The sequence below is a fragment of the Salvelinus fontinalis genome, chromosome 40 (genome assembly GCF_029448725.1).
Source record: "Salvelinus fontinalis isolate EN_2023a chromosome 40, ASM2944872v1, whole genome shotgun sequence".
In the NCBI taxonomy this organism is placed as follows: domain Eukaryota; kingdom Metazoa; phylum Chordata; class Actinopteri; order Salmoniformes; family Salmonidae; genus Salvelinus; species Salvelinus fontinalis.
Genome location: NC_074704.1, coordinates 28,653,376 through 28,668,619, shown reverse-complemented (window position 1 = coordinate 28,668,619; position 15,244 = coordinate 28,653,376). Strand labels below are relative to the sequence as shown.

General features: G+C 47.5%; 1 protein-coding gene across 1 annotated transcript in view; it reads left to right on the top strand.

Annotated features, from left to right (window-relative positions):
- LOC129839588 (EGF-containing fibulin-like extracellular matrix protein 2) overlaps window positions 1-14,553 on the top strand; it is a 36,306-nt gene extending 21,753 nt beyond the window's left edge. Inside the window, exons 5-9 of the mRNA XM_055907123.1 lie at window positions 9,280-9,399; window positions 9,592-9,711; window positions 10,071-10,194; window positions 12,430-12,622; window positions 13,732-14,553. Coding sequence (XP_055763098.1) covers window positions 9,280-9,399; window positions 9,592-9,711; window positions 10,071-10,194; window positions 12,430-12,622; window positions 13,732-13,893 — 719 coding nt within the window. The 3' untranslated portion in view covers window positions 13,894-14,553. The remainder of the gene's footprint in view (window positions 1-9,279; window positions 9,400-9,591; window positions 9,712-10,070; window positions 10,195-12,429; window positions 12,623-13,731) is intronic.
- The last annotated feature ends 691 nt before the right edge of the window (window positions 14,554-15,244 follow it).

Here is a 15,244-nt window from a genome sequence, read left to right as displayed (position 1 = left end):
ACTTATAGTGAGTCACCTAAAAATGAGTGCCTGCTTCCAGTGAGATTTCTTTAGGTAACAATATCCCAAACTCAATTGTGACAATGTTAGATGCAAGTTTATTTTTGACAAGTTAGCTCGTCTTCGTCTTCATTTTCGTCCTGCACAGCTCAAACGCCTGGAGAGGTCTCTGCCCCATTTGTGTTAGAAGTGGACTAGGTAAACCCTTAGGAACTGTAATCACTGATTTGTAACTGAAAATATCATGCGAAGGCAAGGTTTCCACCCCATTTGCTTTCACCAACCCAACCTGGTCAGATTAGTGATTTGTAATTTCTCCCCAAGGAAGGACATATTTCGAAAGTATTGTAACAGAGCCAGAGTATTCTCCTGTTCAATCAATACATTGACTGTAAGGTTCAATGGCAACTCGTTACTGAAGCACCACAAAGAGGAGACAACCAGCAGACACTGACTAGAGCCATCGCACATCTCATCCACCTCAGACATGGACAGATAGGTCCACCAAAACAGTGGTCACAACATCACTGCATGCGCTTACTTAGGGACTTTAGTCTTTAGCATTTGATTTGGTCTGCGGCATATTCTTTCAGAAGCTTAGTTCCCATTTTTACGCTAGTTTGTAAATTCAACAGAGGAGCTGTTGCCCTTCTCAAAACCAGTAGTTTCTCATCCTGGATGTTTACATATTTGAAGGGGGGGGGGGGGGGATTCCCTCAGTAGTCCCCTTGCGATGAAACATTTTGAACCTGACACCTTGACGGAATGAGAATATATAGGGGTGCTTGGCAGAGCATTCTTGCAAAGACACAGGGATCTTTGTAAACCTGGCTTTTTGTATGAAATGTTCTGGGGGCGGGTGGGGGACAATATGTGCATGCACTCTGTAGTGCGGTTCTATTTCTACGTTGTAGTCTTATCAAATTCTGGCAAGAAGTACTATATTTTAAGGTGTCATGTTCTTTGCACTCGTATTTCTGTCACAGTGTGTTAATTACACTATCATGCTACCTAAAACTCAAGTTTGATTTTCAGGATTGGTTCACCTCTGTCAGCATGTCAACTTGTCACTGGTCTTAATTTCTAGGAAAAAAAGGTTGTAGGGTGACAGTATCGTCACTTTTTCCCCTCATACATGCTGAGTGGAGGCCAGCTTTGATCATTAGGGCTATTCACCTCCCAATCCCACCAGCCAAAAGCAGGGTCAGCCGGGCTTTGTTAACTTGAAGTGTGTGTGTGTGTGTGTGTGTGTGTGTGTGTGTGTGTGTGTGTGTGTGTGTGTGTGTGTGTGTGTGTGTGTGTGTGTGTGTGTGTGTGTGTGTGTGTGTGTGTGTGTGTAGTTGAAAGGGGAACTTGTTTCCACAGACTTCCAGCCTCCAGGATGACATAATTCTCACATTGTGTCCATCACTGTCGTCACAAAATTAGTTACATCAGCAGGGTAAGAGTAGCCTGGTCTCAGATCTGTTTGTGCTGTCAATGACCATAGTATTTGGCAATAAATACAGCACAAACATATCTGGAAGCAGGCTAGGGTATGAGGGGACCGGTGCGTTGAGACTGAGCTTTCTGAACAGACTTGGTGTTCTCTCCCACACGTCTAACACCTCCAACTATTTATAAAGCCCTTTTTACATCAGCCGATGTCACAAAGTGCTGTACAGAAACCCAGCCTAAAACAGCAATCAATGCAGATGTAGAAGCACGGTGGCTACATACGGAGGTGTTGACGTAGCGGACGATGTCGTTCGCCAATGTGTGCCACCAGTACTTAGTGGAGTGTTACGGCTGTCGCTCTCCTCATCCTCGGAAGATGTGAGGAGAGAAGGATCATCAGACCAATACGCAGCTTCAGGGAAATAAGCCATCTTTATTATATATACGACGGCAACACGAAACAAAACAAAACACTTTCAAAACTACAAAAACAACAAAACGACGTAGAACGAAACCTGAACATAAACTCACATTACTAAACGTAAACTCACGGACAGGAACGTTACATCAAAAAAACACACGAACAGCCAAACAGTCCCGTATGTGAAAATACATCGACAACGACGAAGACATCACAGGAGACAATCACCCACAAACAAACAGTGAGAATGCCCTACCTAAATATGACTCTTGATTAGAGGAAAACGCAAACCACCTGCCTCTAATCAAGAGCCATACCAGGCAAACCAAAACCAACATAGAAACAAATAACATAGACTGCCCACCCAAAACTAACGCCCTGACCATAAACACATAAAAACAACATAAAACAGGTCAGGACTGTTACAGTACCCCCCCCTCAAGGTGCGAACGCCGGGCGCACCAGCACAAAGTCCAGGGGAGGGTCCGGGTGGGCAGTTGACCACGGTGGTGGTTCCGGCTCAGGACGCTGTCCCCACACCACCATAGTCACTCCCCTCTTCTGTCTACCCCTTCCACTGACCACCCTAAAACTACTTTCCCCTAAATAAACAGCCAGCACCGGGACAAGGGGCAGCACCGGGACAAGGGGTAGCACCGGGACAAGGGGTAGCACCGGGACAAGGGGCAGCACCAGGATAAGGACCAGCACCGGAATAAGGGGCAGCACCGGGACAAGGGGCAGCACCGGGACAAGGGGCAGCACCGGGACAAGGGGCAGCACCGGGACAAGGGGCAACACCGGTACAAGGGGCAGATCCCGGCTGAAGGACTCTGGCAGGTCCTGTTTGGACGGCTCTGGCAGGTCCTGGCTGGACGGCTCTGGCAGGTCCATGCAGGCTGACGGCTCTCGACACTCATGGCAGACTGACGGCTCTCTACGCTCATGGCAGGCTGACGGCTCTCGACACTCATGGCAGGCTGACGGCTCTCGACGCTCATGGCAGGCTGACGGCACTCGACGCTCATGGCTCTCTGACGGCTCTGGCTGCTCATGGCTCTCTGATGGCTCTGGCTGCTCATGGCTCTCTGACGGCTCTGGCTGCTCATGGCTCTCTGACGGCTCTGGCTGCTCATGGCTCTCTGACGGCTCTGGCTGCTCATGGCTCTCTGACGGCTCTGGCTGCTCATGGCTCGCTGGCGGCTCTGGCAGATCCTGTCTGGTTGGCGGCTCTGGCAGATCCTGTCTGGTTGGCGGCTCTGGCAGATCCTGTCTGGTTGGCGGCTCTGGCAGATCCTGTCTGGCGGGCGGCTCTAGCGGCTCCTGTCTGGCTGACGGCTCTAGCGGCTCCTGTCTGGCGGATGGCTCTGTAGGCTCATGGCAGACGGGCGGCTTTGCAGGCTCATGGCAGACGGGCGGCTTTGCAGGCTCCTGGCAGACGGATGACTCAGATGGCGCTGGGGAGACGGATGGCTCAGATGGCGCTGGGGAGACGGATGGCTCAGATGGCGCTGGGGAGACGGATGGCTCAGATGGCGCTGGGGAGACGGATGGCTCTGTAGGAAGGAGAAGGAGAGACAGCCTGGTGCGTGGTCTAGGCACTGGCTGCGCTGGAGAGGAGGAAACAGCAGGAGAGAGAACCCGGAGAGACAGCCTGGTACGGGGGGCTGCCACCGGAGGACTGGTACATGGAGGTGGCACCGGGTCTACCGGACCGTGAAGGAGGACTCGTGCTCTTGAGCACCGAGCCTCCCCAACCTTACCAGGTTGAATGGACCCCGTAGCCCTGCCAGTGCGGCGAGGTGGAATAGCCCGCACTGGGCTATGCAGGCGAACCGGGGACACCACCTGTAAGGCTGGTGCCATGTACACCGGCCCGAGGAGACGTACTGGAGGCCAGATACGTTGGGCCGGCTTCATGACATCCGGCTCGATGCCCAACCTAGCCCTCCCAGTGCGGCAAGGTGGAATAGCCCGCACTGGGCTAAGCACGCGTACTGGGGACACCGTGCGCTTTACCGCATAACACGGTGTCTTACCAGTACGACGCCTTCTACCTCCACGGTAAGCACGGGGAGTTGGCTCGGGTATCCTACCCGGCTTTGCCACACTCCTCGTGTGCCCCCCCCCAAGAATTTTTTTGGTCTGACTCACGGGCTCCCAACCGCGTCGTCGCGCTGCCTCCTCATACCAGCGCCTCTCAGCCTTCGCTGCTTCCAACTCCTCCTTTGGACGGCGATATTCCCCTGGTTGAGCCCAAGGTCCTCTACCGTCCAGGATCTCCTCCCAAGTCCAGAAGTTCTTGTTGCTCCGTCGAGCATTCCCATACCGCTTGGTCTTAGCGGGGTGGGTGATTCTGTTATGGCTGTCGCTCTCCTCATCCTCGGAAGATGTGAGGAGAGAAGGATCATCAGACCAATACGCAGCTTCAGGGAAATAAGCCATCTTTATTATATATACGACGGCAACACGAAACAAAACAAAACACTTTCAAAACTACAAAAACAACAAAACGACGTAGAACGAAACCTGAACATAAACTCACATTACTAAACGTAAACTCACGGACAGGAACGTTACATCAAAAAAACACACGAACAGCCAAACAGTCCCGTATGTGAAAATACATCGACAACGACGAAGACATCACAGGAGACAATCACCCACAAACAAACAGTGAGAATGCCCTACCTAAATATGACTCTTGATTAGAGGAAAACGCAAACCACCTGCCTCTAATCAAGAGCCATACCAGGCAAACCAAAACCAACATAGAAACAAATAACATAGACTGCCCACCCAAAACTAACGCCCTGACCATAAACACATAAAAACAACATAAAACAGGTCAGGACTGTTACATGGAGATGGATTGAATGGTGCGGGTGATACCGGGGTTTCCAGCGGCAAGGGATGTGTTCGCCCAGGTCAACAGCCGATCCCTTACCTCTTTGGGAATGCAAGTGCGGGTTCCCTCTCCAGAGCCTGGCGGATGTCGACGTCTACATCCCAAAGCACGGGGACAACGATTCGGGAGGGCAGAATGATATGTGCACTCAGGACAGGAACCTCTCCCGAATCGTGGAGACGGGACAGGGCATCGGCTTTGATGTTTTGTGAACCTGAGCGGTATGACAGGGTGAAGTTGAATCTAGTGAAGGAAAGGGTCCACCTTACTTGGTGCGGGTTCAGCTGCCTCGCTGTCCATCTGTACTACCCGGACGTGGGCGGTGTGATCTTCCAAGTTGGCCGAGTAGATCAGGATGTCGTCAATATACACGACCACCTGACGCCCAAGCATGTCCCAGAACACCTTGTTCACAAATGCCTGGGACACCGACGGAGCATTGGCTAATCCATAAAGCATCACCAAGTACTCATAGTGCCCAGACATTGTGCTGAAAACCATTTTCCATTCATCCCCCTCCCGGATGTGGATCAGATTGTAGGCACGCCGCAGGTCCAGATCAGTAAAAAACAGGGCCCCGTGGAGCTGTTCGATGGCAGCCGGCAGCAACAGGAGAGGGTAGCGGTACTTGGTGGTGATGGAATTGAGACCTCTGTAGTCGATGCAGGGACGTAGACCTCCCTCCTTTCTTGGCCACGAAGAAGAAGCCTGCCGACGCAGGGGAAGTGGATGGGTGGATGAAACCCTGTAGAGAGCCTCCTGGATGTACTCCTCCATAGCCTTGGTTTCAACCACCGACAGTGGGTAGACAGTGCGTAGAGTCAATGGCACAGTCCCAGGGGCTACGAATAGGGAGAGAGGTAGCACAGGTTTCAGATGTTCAGAAGAGGATGTTGGAAGACCTGCTTTCCCTTACCCTGTGATTCCACGTCGGTTGAGAGTCCTGTGGTTGCCCTGCAGGCCAACATCCCGGAGGTAACCTCCAGGCCAACATCCGGGATGTTGGCCTGGAGGGCAACCACAGGACTCTCAACCGACGTGGAATCACAGGGTAAGGGAAAGCAGGTCTTCCAACATCTGGGTGCCCAGGCGTTGATCTCCATCCTCGACCAGGAGATGGTGGGGTCGTGACGTTGGAGCCACAAGAGGCCGAGGATGACTTTGTGTACTGGTGCCTCGATGATGAGGAAGGGAAGGATTTCTTGGTGCAGGGGTCCCACGGTGGTGGTTAATGGTGCTGTGATGTGTCTGATTGTCCCAGTTCCCAGTGGTTGACTATGCAGTGCTTGAACCGGAAAAGGAGAGGAGAGGTGATGTTCAGGGAGGAGGCGAGGGCCTTGTCAAATCAAATCAAATGTTATTTGTCACATACACATGGTTAGCAGATGTTAATGCGAGTGTAGCGAAATGCTTGTGCTTCTAGTTCCGACCATACAGTAATATTTAACGAGTAATCTAACCTAACAATTTCACAACAACTACCTTATACACACAAGTGTAAAGGAATGAATAAGAATATGTACATAAAAATATATGAATGAGTGATGGCCGAACAGCATAGGCAAGATGCAGTAGATGGTATAGAGTACAGTATATACATATGAGATGAGTAATGTAGGGTATGTAAACATTATATAAAGTGGCATTGTTTAAAGTGGCTAGTGATACATTTATTACATACATTTTTCCATTATTAAAGTGGCTAGAGTTGAGTCAGTATGTTGGCAGCAGCCACTCAATGTTAGTGATGGCTGTTTAACAGTCTGATGGCCTTGAGATAGAAGCTGTTTTTCAGTCTCTCGGTCCCCACTTTGATGCACCTGTACTGACCTCGCCTTCTGGATGATAGCGGGGTGAACAGGCAGTGGCTCGGGTGGTTGTTGTCCTTGATGATCTTTTTGGCCTTCCTGTGACATCGGGTGGTGTAGGTGCCCTGAAGGGCAGGTAGTTTGACCCCGGTGATGCATCGTGCAGACCTCACTACCCTCTGGAGAGCCTTACGGTTATGGACAGAGCAGTTGCCATACCAGGCGGTGATACAACCTGCAGGATGCTCTCAATTGTGCATCTGTAAAAGTTTGTGAGGGTTTTTGGTGACAACCGAATTTCTTCAGCCTCCTGAGGTTGAAGAGGCGCTGCTGCGCCTTCTTCACCCCGCTGTCTGTGTGGGTGGACCAATTCAGTTTGTTCGTGATGTGTACGCCGAGGAACTTAAAACTTTCCACTCTCTCCACTACTGTCCCGTCGATGTGGATAGGGGGCTGCTCCCTCTGCTGTTTCCTGAAGTCCACGATCAGCTCCTTTGTTTTGTTGACATTGAGTGTGAGGTTATTTTCCTGACACCACACTCTGAGGGCCCTCACCTCCTCCCTGTAGGCCGTCTCGTCGTTGTTGGATATCAAGCCTACCACTGTAGTGTCGTCTGCAATGAAATTCCCCATGGCACCGGAGTCCACTAGCGCTGTAAAGACAACATGAGGGACAGCCAGCCAGTGAAATTGAAATTTGGTGGAAAGTGATGACGATGGAATACTCACGCCTACCCCAGGAGACGGATGATCACGGGACTGTCCCTCTGCCCTCGTGGTCCCCTGGTTGGGATCCACCGAAGCTAGTGCCCCTCCTGACCACAATAGGGACAGAGCCCAAACTCTGCGTGGAGGAGTGTGGACCCTACATCCATGGGTTCAGGCTCTGTCTCAGGATGGCCAAATAAGGAAGGTGAGAGGCGATGGGGGTTTTGACACTCCCGAAGAAGGTTATCCAGACGGATGGCCATCAGGATGACTGTATCCAAGGAGAGGTTGTCGTCTCGACACGCCAGCTCCTTCTGGAACTCTTCGCGCAGTCCTCTTCTGAATAAGGTGCAGAGCACTGGCTCATTCCATCCGCTGGAGGCTGCCACAGTCCGGAAGGTGAGGGCGTACTCCGCAGCGGTCTGGGCACCCTGCCGGAGTTGGAGTAGGCACTCACCTCCCTCTTTGCCCTCCGTTGGATGATCGAAGACCGCCCTGAACAGAGCCATGAACCTTTAATAGGAACCCAGCTCCTCCTCTCCTCTTTCCCAGACGGCCGTAGCCCACTCCAACGCCCGTCCAGTCAGCAGGGAAATGACTGTGGCAACCTTGGACCTCTCAGTGGTAGGGGCTCCTGTCTGATGGGCGAAATAAAGGAGGACTGGAGTAGGAAGCCACGGCATTTAGACAAAGTTCCGTCATATTTGTACAGGCGGGACAATCGGGCATCGCTGACCTGGGTGGACTGCTGGATGGGCTGGGGACTGGCTCGCTGGGACGGCTCGTGGTAGAGGGTCCTTCACTAGTTGGAGGTGATGCCCCTCGGATGATGTTGAGGCGTGGAGAATGCGGAGGACCTCATCCATAGCCGTACCCAATTACGCCAGTTGGTCATGGGGTTGGTCAAGATGTCTGGATTTTCTGCTGTTTCCATTTGTTGAGGCACTATTCTGTAGCATATATAGAGGGAGTCAGGAAGCAAGTGCAGTTGGTTAGTTTAAGAACGAAGACCATGAAGATATACAAAACAAGAATGGGCATGAAAAACTAAAACCTGTCACATGAGTTGACGCTGGAGAGACGAAGCAGGTACGGGGAGTAAAACATTTAATAAATAACGGACATAGAACGAGACAGGAACAGCGTCAGCATACAGAAAACAAAGACAAAAACAATCAATGCAGCCGCGGCGAACAGAGCTGGGAAACTGACAAATATAGGAAATAAACAGGTGATAAATGAGTCCAGGTGAGTCCAATAACGCTGATGCGCGTGACGAGGGAAGGCAGGTGTGCGTGATGGATGGCAGGAGTGCGTGATGCAGGGCAATCTGGCGCCCTCAAGTGCCAGGGGGGGGGGGAGAGCGGGAGCGGACGTGACAAAACCAATACAGCCTGAAGACTGAGGTTTCTGAGGGATAAATAAAGGGGAAGTAATCAAGGTACTGATGAAGTCCAGGTGTGCATAACGATCGGGAGCAGGTGTGCATAATGATGGTTGCCAGGTGTGCGTAATGTGGGTTGCCAGGACCAGTGGTTAGTAGACCGGCGACATCGAGCGCCGACGCAGGAGTAGGCGTGACAACTTTCCTGAGCATGTCTGTGTTAACCAAGGAAAATAAATCCATAGTGCCTTTGCATGGTAGGCACATATCATCAAACTTCTCATCGGGTCTCTTGCTTGACGGATACCAAGCCTAATGTTTTTTATCTTATCTCTCATCACATTTAGATGTGGAGTTTTCAAATAAGTTTGCGGGGGTAGGATTTATCAGGCCGTCAATGATCGAGAAGAGCAACCTTAAATTATTCTGATTTATTATCGATCAAGTTAGAAAAATGAGCTCGTCTAGCATTTCTAAATGCCTTGTTATACAGTATGTGTCAAGTTGTTCTCTCCGAATATCATAATGGACCTGAAATTTTTACTTTTTCCACTTTCCGCTGTACCTTTCTGCAATTTGTCTTTTTATTTATTAGTCCCTCCTTGTCTTGCAGATGTGAACGAGTGTGAGGGGAGCAACCCCTGTCAGCACCAGTGCTACAACATCATGGGGTCCTTCATCTGCCAGTGTGAGCAGGGTTATGATCTAGGCTCTAACCAAGCCTCCTGCCAAGGTATTGCAAGTCAATATTAGGAAGGTGTTCCTAATCTTTGGTATTCTCAGTGTATATTTATCAGTACCTTAATGTATACTGATACAATTTCACAATCTCCCCCCACTCACACCTAATATTTTCTTTCCTGAGAAGTTTCTGTCAGCCTCCTCCCCTTTAAGGGTTGACTTCGTAATGTTTATCTATTCGTAGATATCGACGAATGCGCCTTCTCGAGTTACATGTGCCAGTGGCAGTGCGTGAATCAGCCCGGAGGATATGTCTGTGCCTGTCCCGAGGGATACCAGCTCCAAGGCAACCGAATGTGCCAAGGTAAATGGGCCTGTTTCAACGAGTATAATATCTAGCCCTCTCTTACACCACAGCAGCAAGTTGTACGTCATGAATGAATCTCAATACCTGTTTACCTGAATCCCCAATGATAACTCATTGGCTTTAGGCCTAGATTTTGACTTGTATCTCGGTATAAAGTCAGTATTGACACTTGATTAACAAACAGTACATGAGATAGACATGATCGTTTCACATTTAGTTTAAAGCTACGCATTGCTTGTTTACAAAGACTACAAGACAGTTGCACTAAGCTCATAATCTATTTTAAGTTATTTTCTTATTGAAATTACCTTTGACTACATTATCTCTCAGTAGCTACATTTTCTCTCCATTAACAGACATAGATGAGTGTGAAACAGGAAACAACTGCCGCGAGGACGAGATGTGTTGGAACTACTTTGGCGGTTTCCGCTGCTACCCCAGGAACCCTTGCCATGAGCCCTATGTGAAGACAGGAGAGGGGTGAGTATGGTCCGGTGAAATGCATGATGATAATCACATGATGAGTAACCTTGACTGGGACCTGAAGTCTTTGCGGGCTAACACAGTATTGTGGGGTGCAGGAGACCCAGGTTCAAATCCAGTTGGTTACATAGTATACATAGTATGGACCCTTAAATGACCACATAGAGTGGCTACATGACCTTTCTTTGCTGACGGGATGATGTTTTGGGCTGGGGATGCTGTCAACGGAGGGGGGTATTTTTCTCTGCTCTGCTGACAAGTATTTTTCTACGCTCATACAGGAGTAATAAAGGCCTAGTGCACTAATTTGGTTATTATTATTATTCATTTTTTATTAGTATTTCTTTTTTAAATTGTGATTTATCAGGGGGTGCTGCAGCACCCTCAGCACCCCTACTTCCCGCGGCTATGGGTAGGCCTGATCACCTACGATGAGACAGCCTATAGGGAAGAGGTCAGAGACCTGGCAGTGCGGTGTCAGGACAACAACCTCTCCCTCAACGTCTGCAAGACAAAGGAACTGATCGTGGACTACAGGAAACGAAGGGCTGAGCACGACTCCATTCACATCGATGGGGTGTTGTGGAGCGTGTCAAGAGCTTCAAGTTCCTCGGTGTCCACATCACTAAGGATCGCCACACACCAACACAGTCTTGAAGAGGGCACGTCAATGCCTCTTCTTCCTCAGGAGACTGAAAAGGTTTTGGCATAGGCCCTCAGATTCTCAAAATGTCCTACAGCTGCACCATTGAGAGCATCTTGACTGGCTGCATCACTGCTTGGTATAGCAACTTCTTGGCATCCGACCGCATGGCGCTACAGAGGGTAATGCGTACGGCTCAGTACATCACTGGGGCCAAGCTCCATGCCATCCAGCACCTCTATACCAGGCGATGTCAGAGGAAGGCCCTAAAAATTGGACTATCTGCATTGACCCTTTTTGCACTAACTTTTTTGACTCATCACATACAGAAAAGTATTCTCACCCCTTGACTTTTTCCACATTTTGTTGTGCTAGAACCTGAATATAAAATTGATTTAAATTGAGACTTTTGGATCAATGGCTTACACACAATACCCCATAATGTCAAGGTGGAATTATGTTTTTCCAGATTTATGCAAATAATTACAAATAAAACTATTCAATGCCTTGACTCGGGGGTGTGAATACTTGTGTAAATGAGATATTTCTGTATTTCATTTTCAATACATTTGCAAACATTTCTAAAAACATGTTTTCACTTTGTCATTATGGGGTATTGGGTGTAGATGGGTGAGAGAAAAAAAGATTGAATCAATTTTGAATTCAGGCTGTAGAAGAACAAACTGTGGGTATGAATACTTTCTGAAGGCACTGTACACTGCTGCTGATGTTGATTATTTATCCTGTTGCCTTGTCACATTATTCCTAGTTATATGTACATATCTACCTCAGTTACCTCGTACCCCAGCACATTGACTCGGTACTGGTACCTGTGTATATAGCCACGTTATCCTTAGTCATTGTGTGTTTATTATTACTTTTATTATTACGTGTTTTGACCTGTCTATTATTTCTCTATTTCCTTTCTCTCTGCATTGTTGGGAAGTAATCAATTCACTGTTACTCTACACCTGTTGTTTATGAAGCATGTGACAAATAACATTTGATTTGACGTTGAGGATTCCCCGTGCACTAACCAACCTTACGTGTTAGTTTACGCAAAAAAAATTACTTTACGCACTTGCTGCTCCTCCCCGGCTCCCTCACTCAGCCTTTTGTTCTCACTTGGCCTATGCCTCCGAGGGATCAAACCGTTCTCAAAAATTAGGAGGACATGATCGACATGAGGTATAAATTCATTTAGGTTAAGGTTAAGATTACATCATTGCAAATATAAGCAGGAGGCAGCCAGGCAGTGTAAGAAGTGTTATTTCCCCCCCCCCCCGCTTTTAGTCAGTATCTAGGCTACAACATAAGTTACACACATTGGTGGGTAGTTACAGACAGCGTGGACCACATGGATAAAAGTGTCAGCTAAAATGACGTCATAGCTAAAACCACATGTATTAAAGTGCTAAAATGACCATTTACACAAAACTACATCAATAAAAGAGCTAGCTAAAACACATACTGTAGACAAAGCCACAAGGATCAGATTGATAAAGTGTCTGCTAAAATGACCACATAGCTAAAACCACATATATGCCACATGTATAAAAGTGGTTCTCTCTGTCTCTGCATGTCTGTAGGCGTTGCAGCTGCCAGTCGCCCACAATGTGCAGAGGCCTGCCGCCGTCCATCGTCTACAAGTACATGAGCATCTCGTCGGAGCGCTCCGTCCCAGCCGACATCTTCCAGATACAGGCCACGAGCGTCTACCCTAACATGCACAACACCTTCAGGATCAAGTCTGGCAACGAGGGAGGGGAGTTCTTCCTCAGGGTGAGCCCGGAGATGTTTCAGTCACTCACCAGGCGTTAACATTACCATCATGTCAGATGGTGTCAGCATGTGTCACTTGCTTGTCGACCTAAAGTGGTAGCGTAATTGAATGATCTCTCATCTACTGTGTCATTTAAACTCTTATTTGAGGTAGGGGGTGGTTTCAGATGTTTTGGTTGCCCTTTGCTATTTAGGGAATATCGTGCGAGACAGTCCCTTTTAATTAAATCATCTTTTGACTTCCCCTCATTGCGATCCCTTACCCTTAAATGGATAGCTCACACACATTTCCCACTTACATCATTTATTATTGGATATCTAAAAAGTAGTTTATAGGTAGGTTTGAAGCAAATATTCTAATATTCGCACCAAAAATTATACACATTTTACCGGCAGTGGTGCGTTTCCATCAAACGGACTTCTTGCGGCTAAAAAGTTGTGTGTAATGACGTAGTGCACATAAAAAGGTACTTAATGTACAGAATAAAAAACTGTTCAATATGTTTCCATCACACTTTTAACGTTGTCGATAGTTTTGGCACAAAAAGTCTGCGATAAACAGCAAATGTGCTTTTCTTGTTCCAGCCAACAGCTCGTAGATACTGTACATAGTGCAGAGGATACATGATGAGATTATGGATAAGCGCAAGATCATTTTTATTTGTCAATTGGCAGCCAAGCACCAATAATCATGTCACCAGCATACAAATTAAGACCCTCAATATTTATTGGAAAGGAGCATCAAGCTCATCGCTGTGAACTTTCACCACTCTGTAAAATGTATCATTATTTATTTAATCTGTAGCCTAATAAACTGTATTTTTCCCCAAGTTGTAGTAGAAGGACCATACAACATAGCATCGTGTGACTGCAAGTTTACTGTGACAAATGCGCAAAAAAGTGTTTTCACTGCCATTTGCTGCATTATCTATTTCACAGACCAAAAAATTATCCACCCCAGTCTAGCGTATTTTGTTCTATCAACATTTTAGGAATCTTTATTGACAATTGCTTGTTTTTATCCAAAAAGTGTAAAATAATGGTAGTGATAGGACCCCTGTTAGCATCCTCAGAACATGCTAACCTAAATAATCCCTCTAACCTACCAGCGCTCCAGTAACGTCAGCGCCATGCTGGTGATGACCAAGCCGCTGACCGGACCGCGGGAGCACGTGGTCGACCTGGAGATGGTCACCCACAACAATGCCCTCAACTACCGCTCCAGCTCTCTGCTCCGGCTCACCATCATCGTGGGACCCCATGCCTTCTAAATTCCAGTTCTAAATTGCTCTCAGGCACTGATCTTAGATCAGTTTACCTGTCCCCATATCTCGTATTATCCATTAGTGGATCAAATGCAAAACTACTCAGCCCTCTTACTCCCTGCCAGAGCCTCACAAGGCCTAACACTCTCTGTACTGCTTGGATCTAATAGAGATATCCACATACTCCCTGCAAGGGTTTCCCATTCCTGGTCCTTGTCCCGTGTTGGCTAGTTTTCATTCAAATTGATGGCTGTATAAATTGGGATTGAAGGTATATTGTCTAATCTGCTGGTTGAGCACTGGACTGGGTGAAATTGTTTTGGTTTAGCTCAAAAGTGTGTATTCCTTTCTTAGAGAAGGAACCATTGGGTAATTGCAGTGAAAACCAACACACACACACAGAGTACATACTGTAGGAGCAGGAGGGTGAAATAGCCAGGCCACAAAATCGTCACTTTATGCATCACTGGCTAACGATAACATTGTAAGAGCATAACGTGACTTAAATTGAGCACAACTCCTTCTTATTCATCCCTTGCTAAATGTACGTATTGCACTGTAGTGGGAGAATGAGTTCTCGTCACATTGAAATGTCAACCTTAGGCTAGTCAAGATGTGTTTTCCTGCAGAGAAATGACCAGTGTTTGAAATCACACTTGTTCTTTTTTTTAAATCTTTTACCATAGTTGCCAAGTGAGGTTCACAATCACATCGTATCCCCCTTTAAGATCACTGATTTTGTTTGTTTGGAGAGCTTTTCACTTGTGTAGTTGAAAAGAAATGTACAGTAATGCAATGTGATGTCACTATAAATAACAATTGTCTTTGAAAAGAGACATATCTGTTTCAGTTTTCTTGAAGAGAGATAATCTCTTGGACGGACTTTGAGTTTCTGACCAAATTACGTGAGATTTTAGTTCTGGGTTAAACGAGATTCGTAGAGAGACAAAGGTACCTAAAACAGTCGAGCTTGTTGGTGAAGTGTGATTTATTGGGTTACAAGTGTAGTGCGAGGACAGTGATGGAACAGTTTGCAATGTGTTGTAATCTAATGGCATCCTTAACGAATGGAAATGTATGATCACGTCAACCCCCATCGGAGAGTTGCTCGGCAACCTCTGTCCATTGGGAATAAAGCAATAACGCTTTTGGACGCAAAAATGATACTTTCAGGAAATCATTGGCAGTGTTGTTTGGTCATATAGGCAGGGGAATTGTTGCTTAACATGTCTGTATGTTCCTGCACAGCATTTCCAGTCAACGATCTGCAACAAACAGTTAGGTCATTTCGACACAGAGTGCCTTTCAGAAGGGGAAAAAGTATCACAATTTGAGATATCTCGGGTCTTTAAGTAGA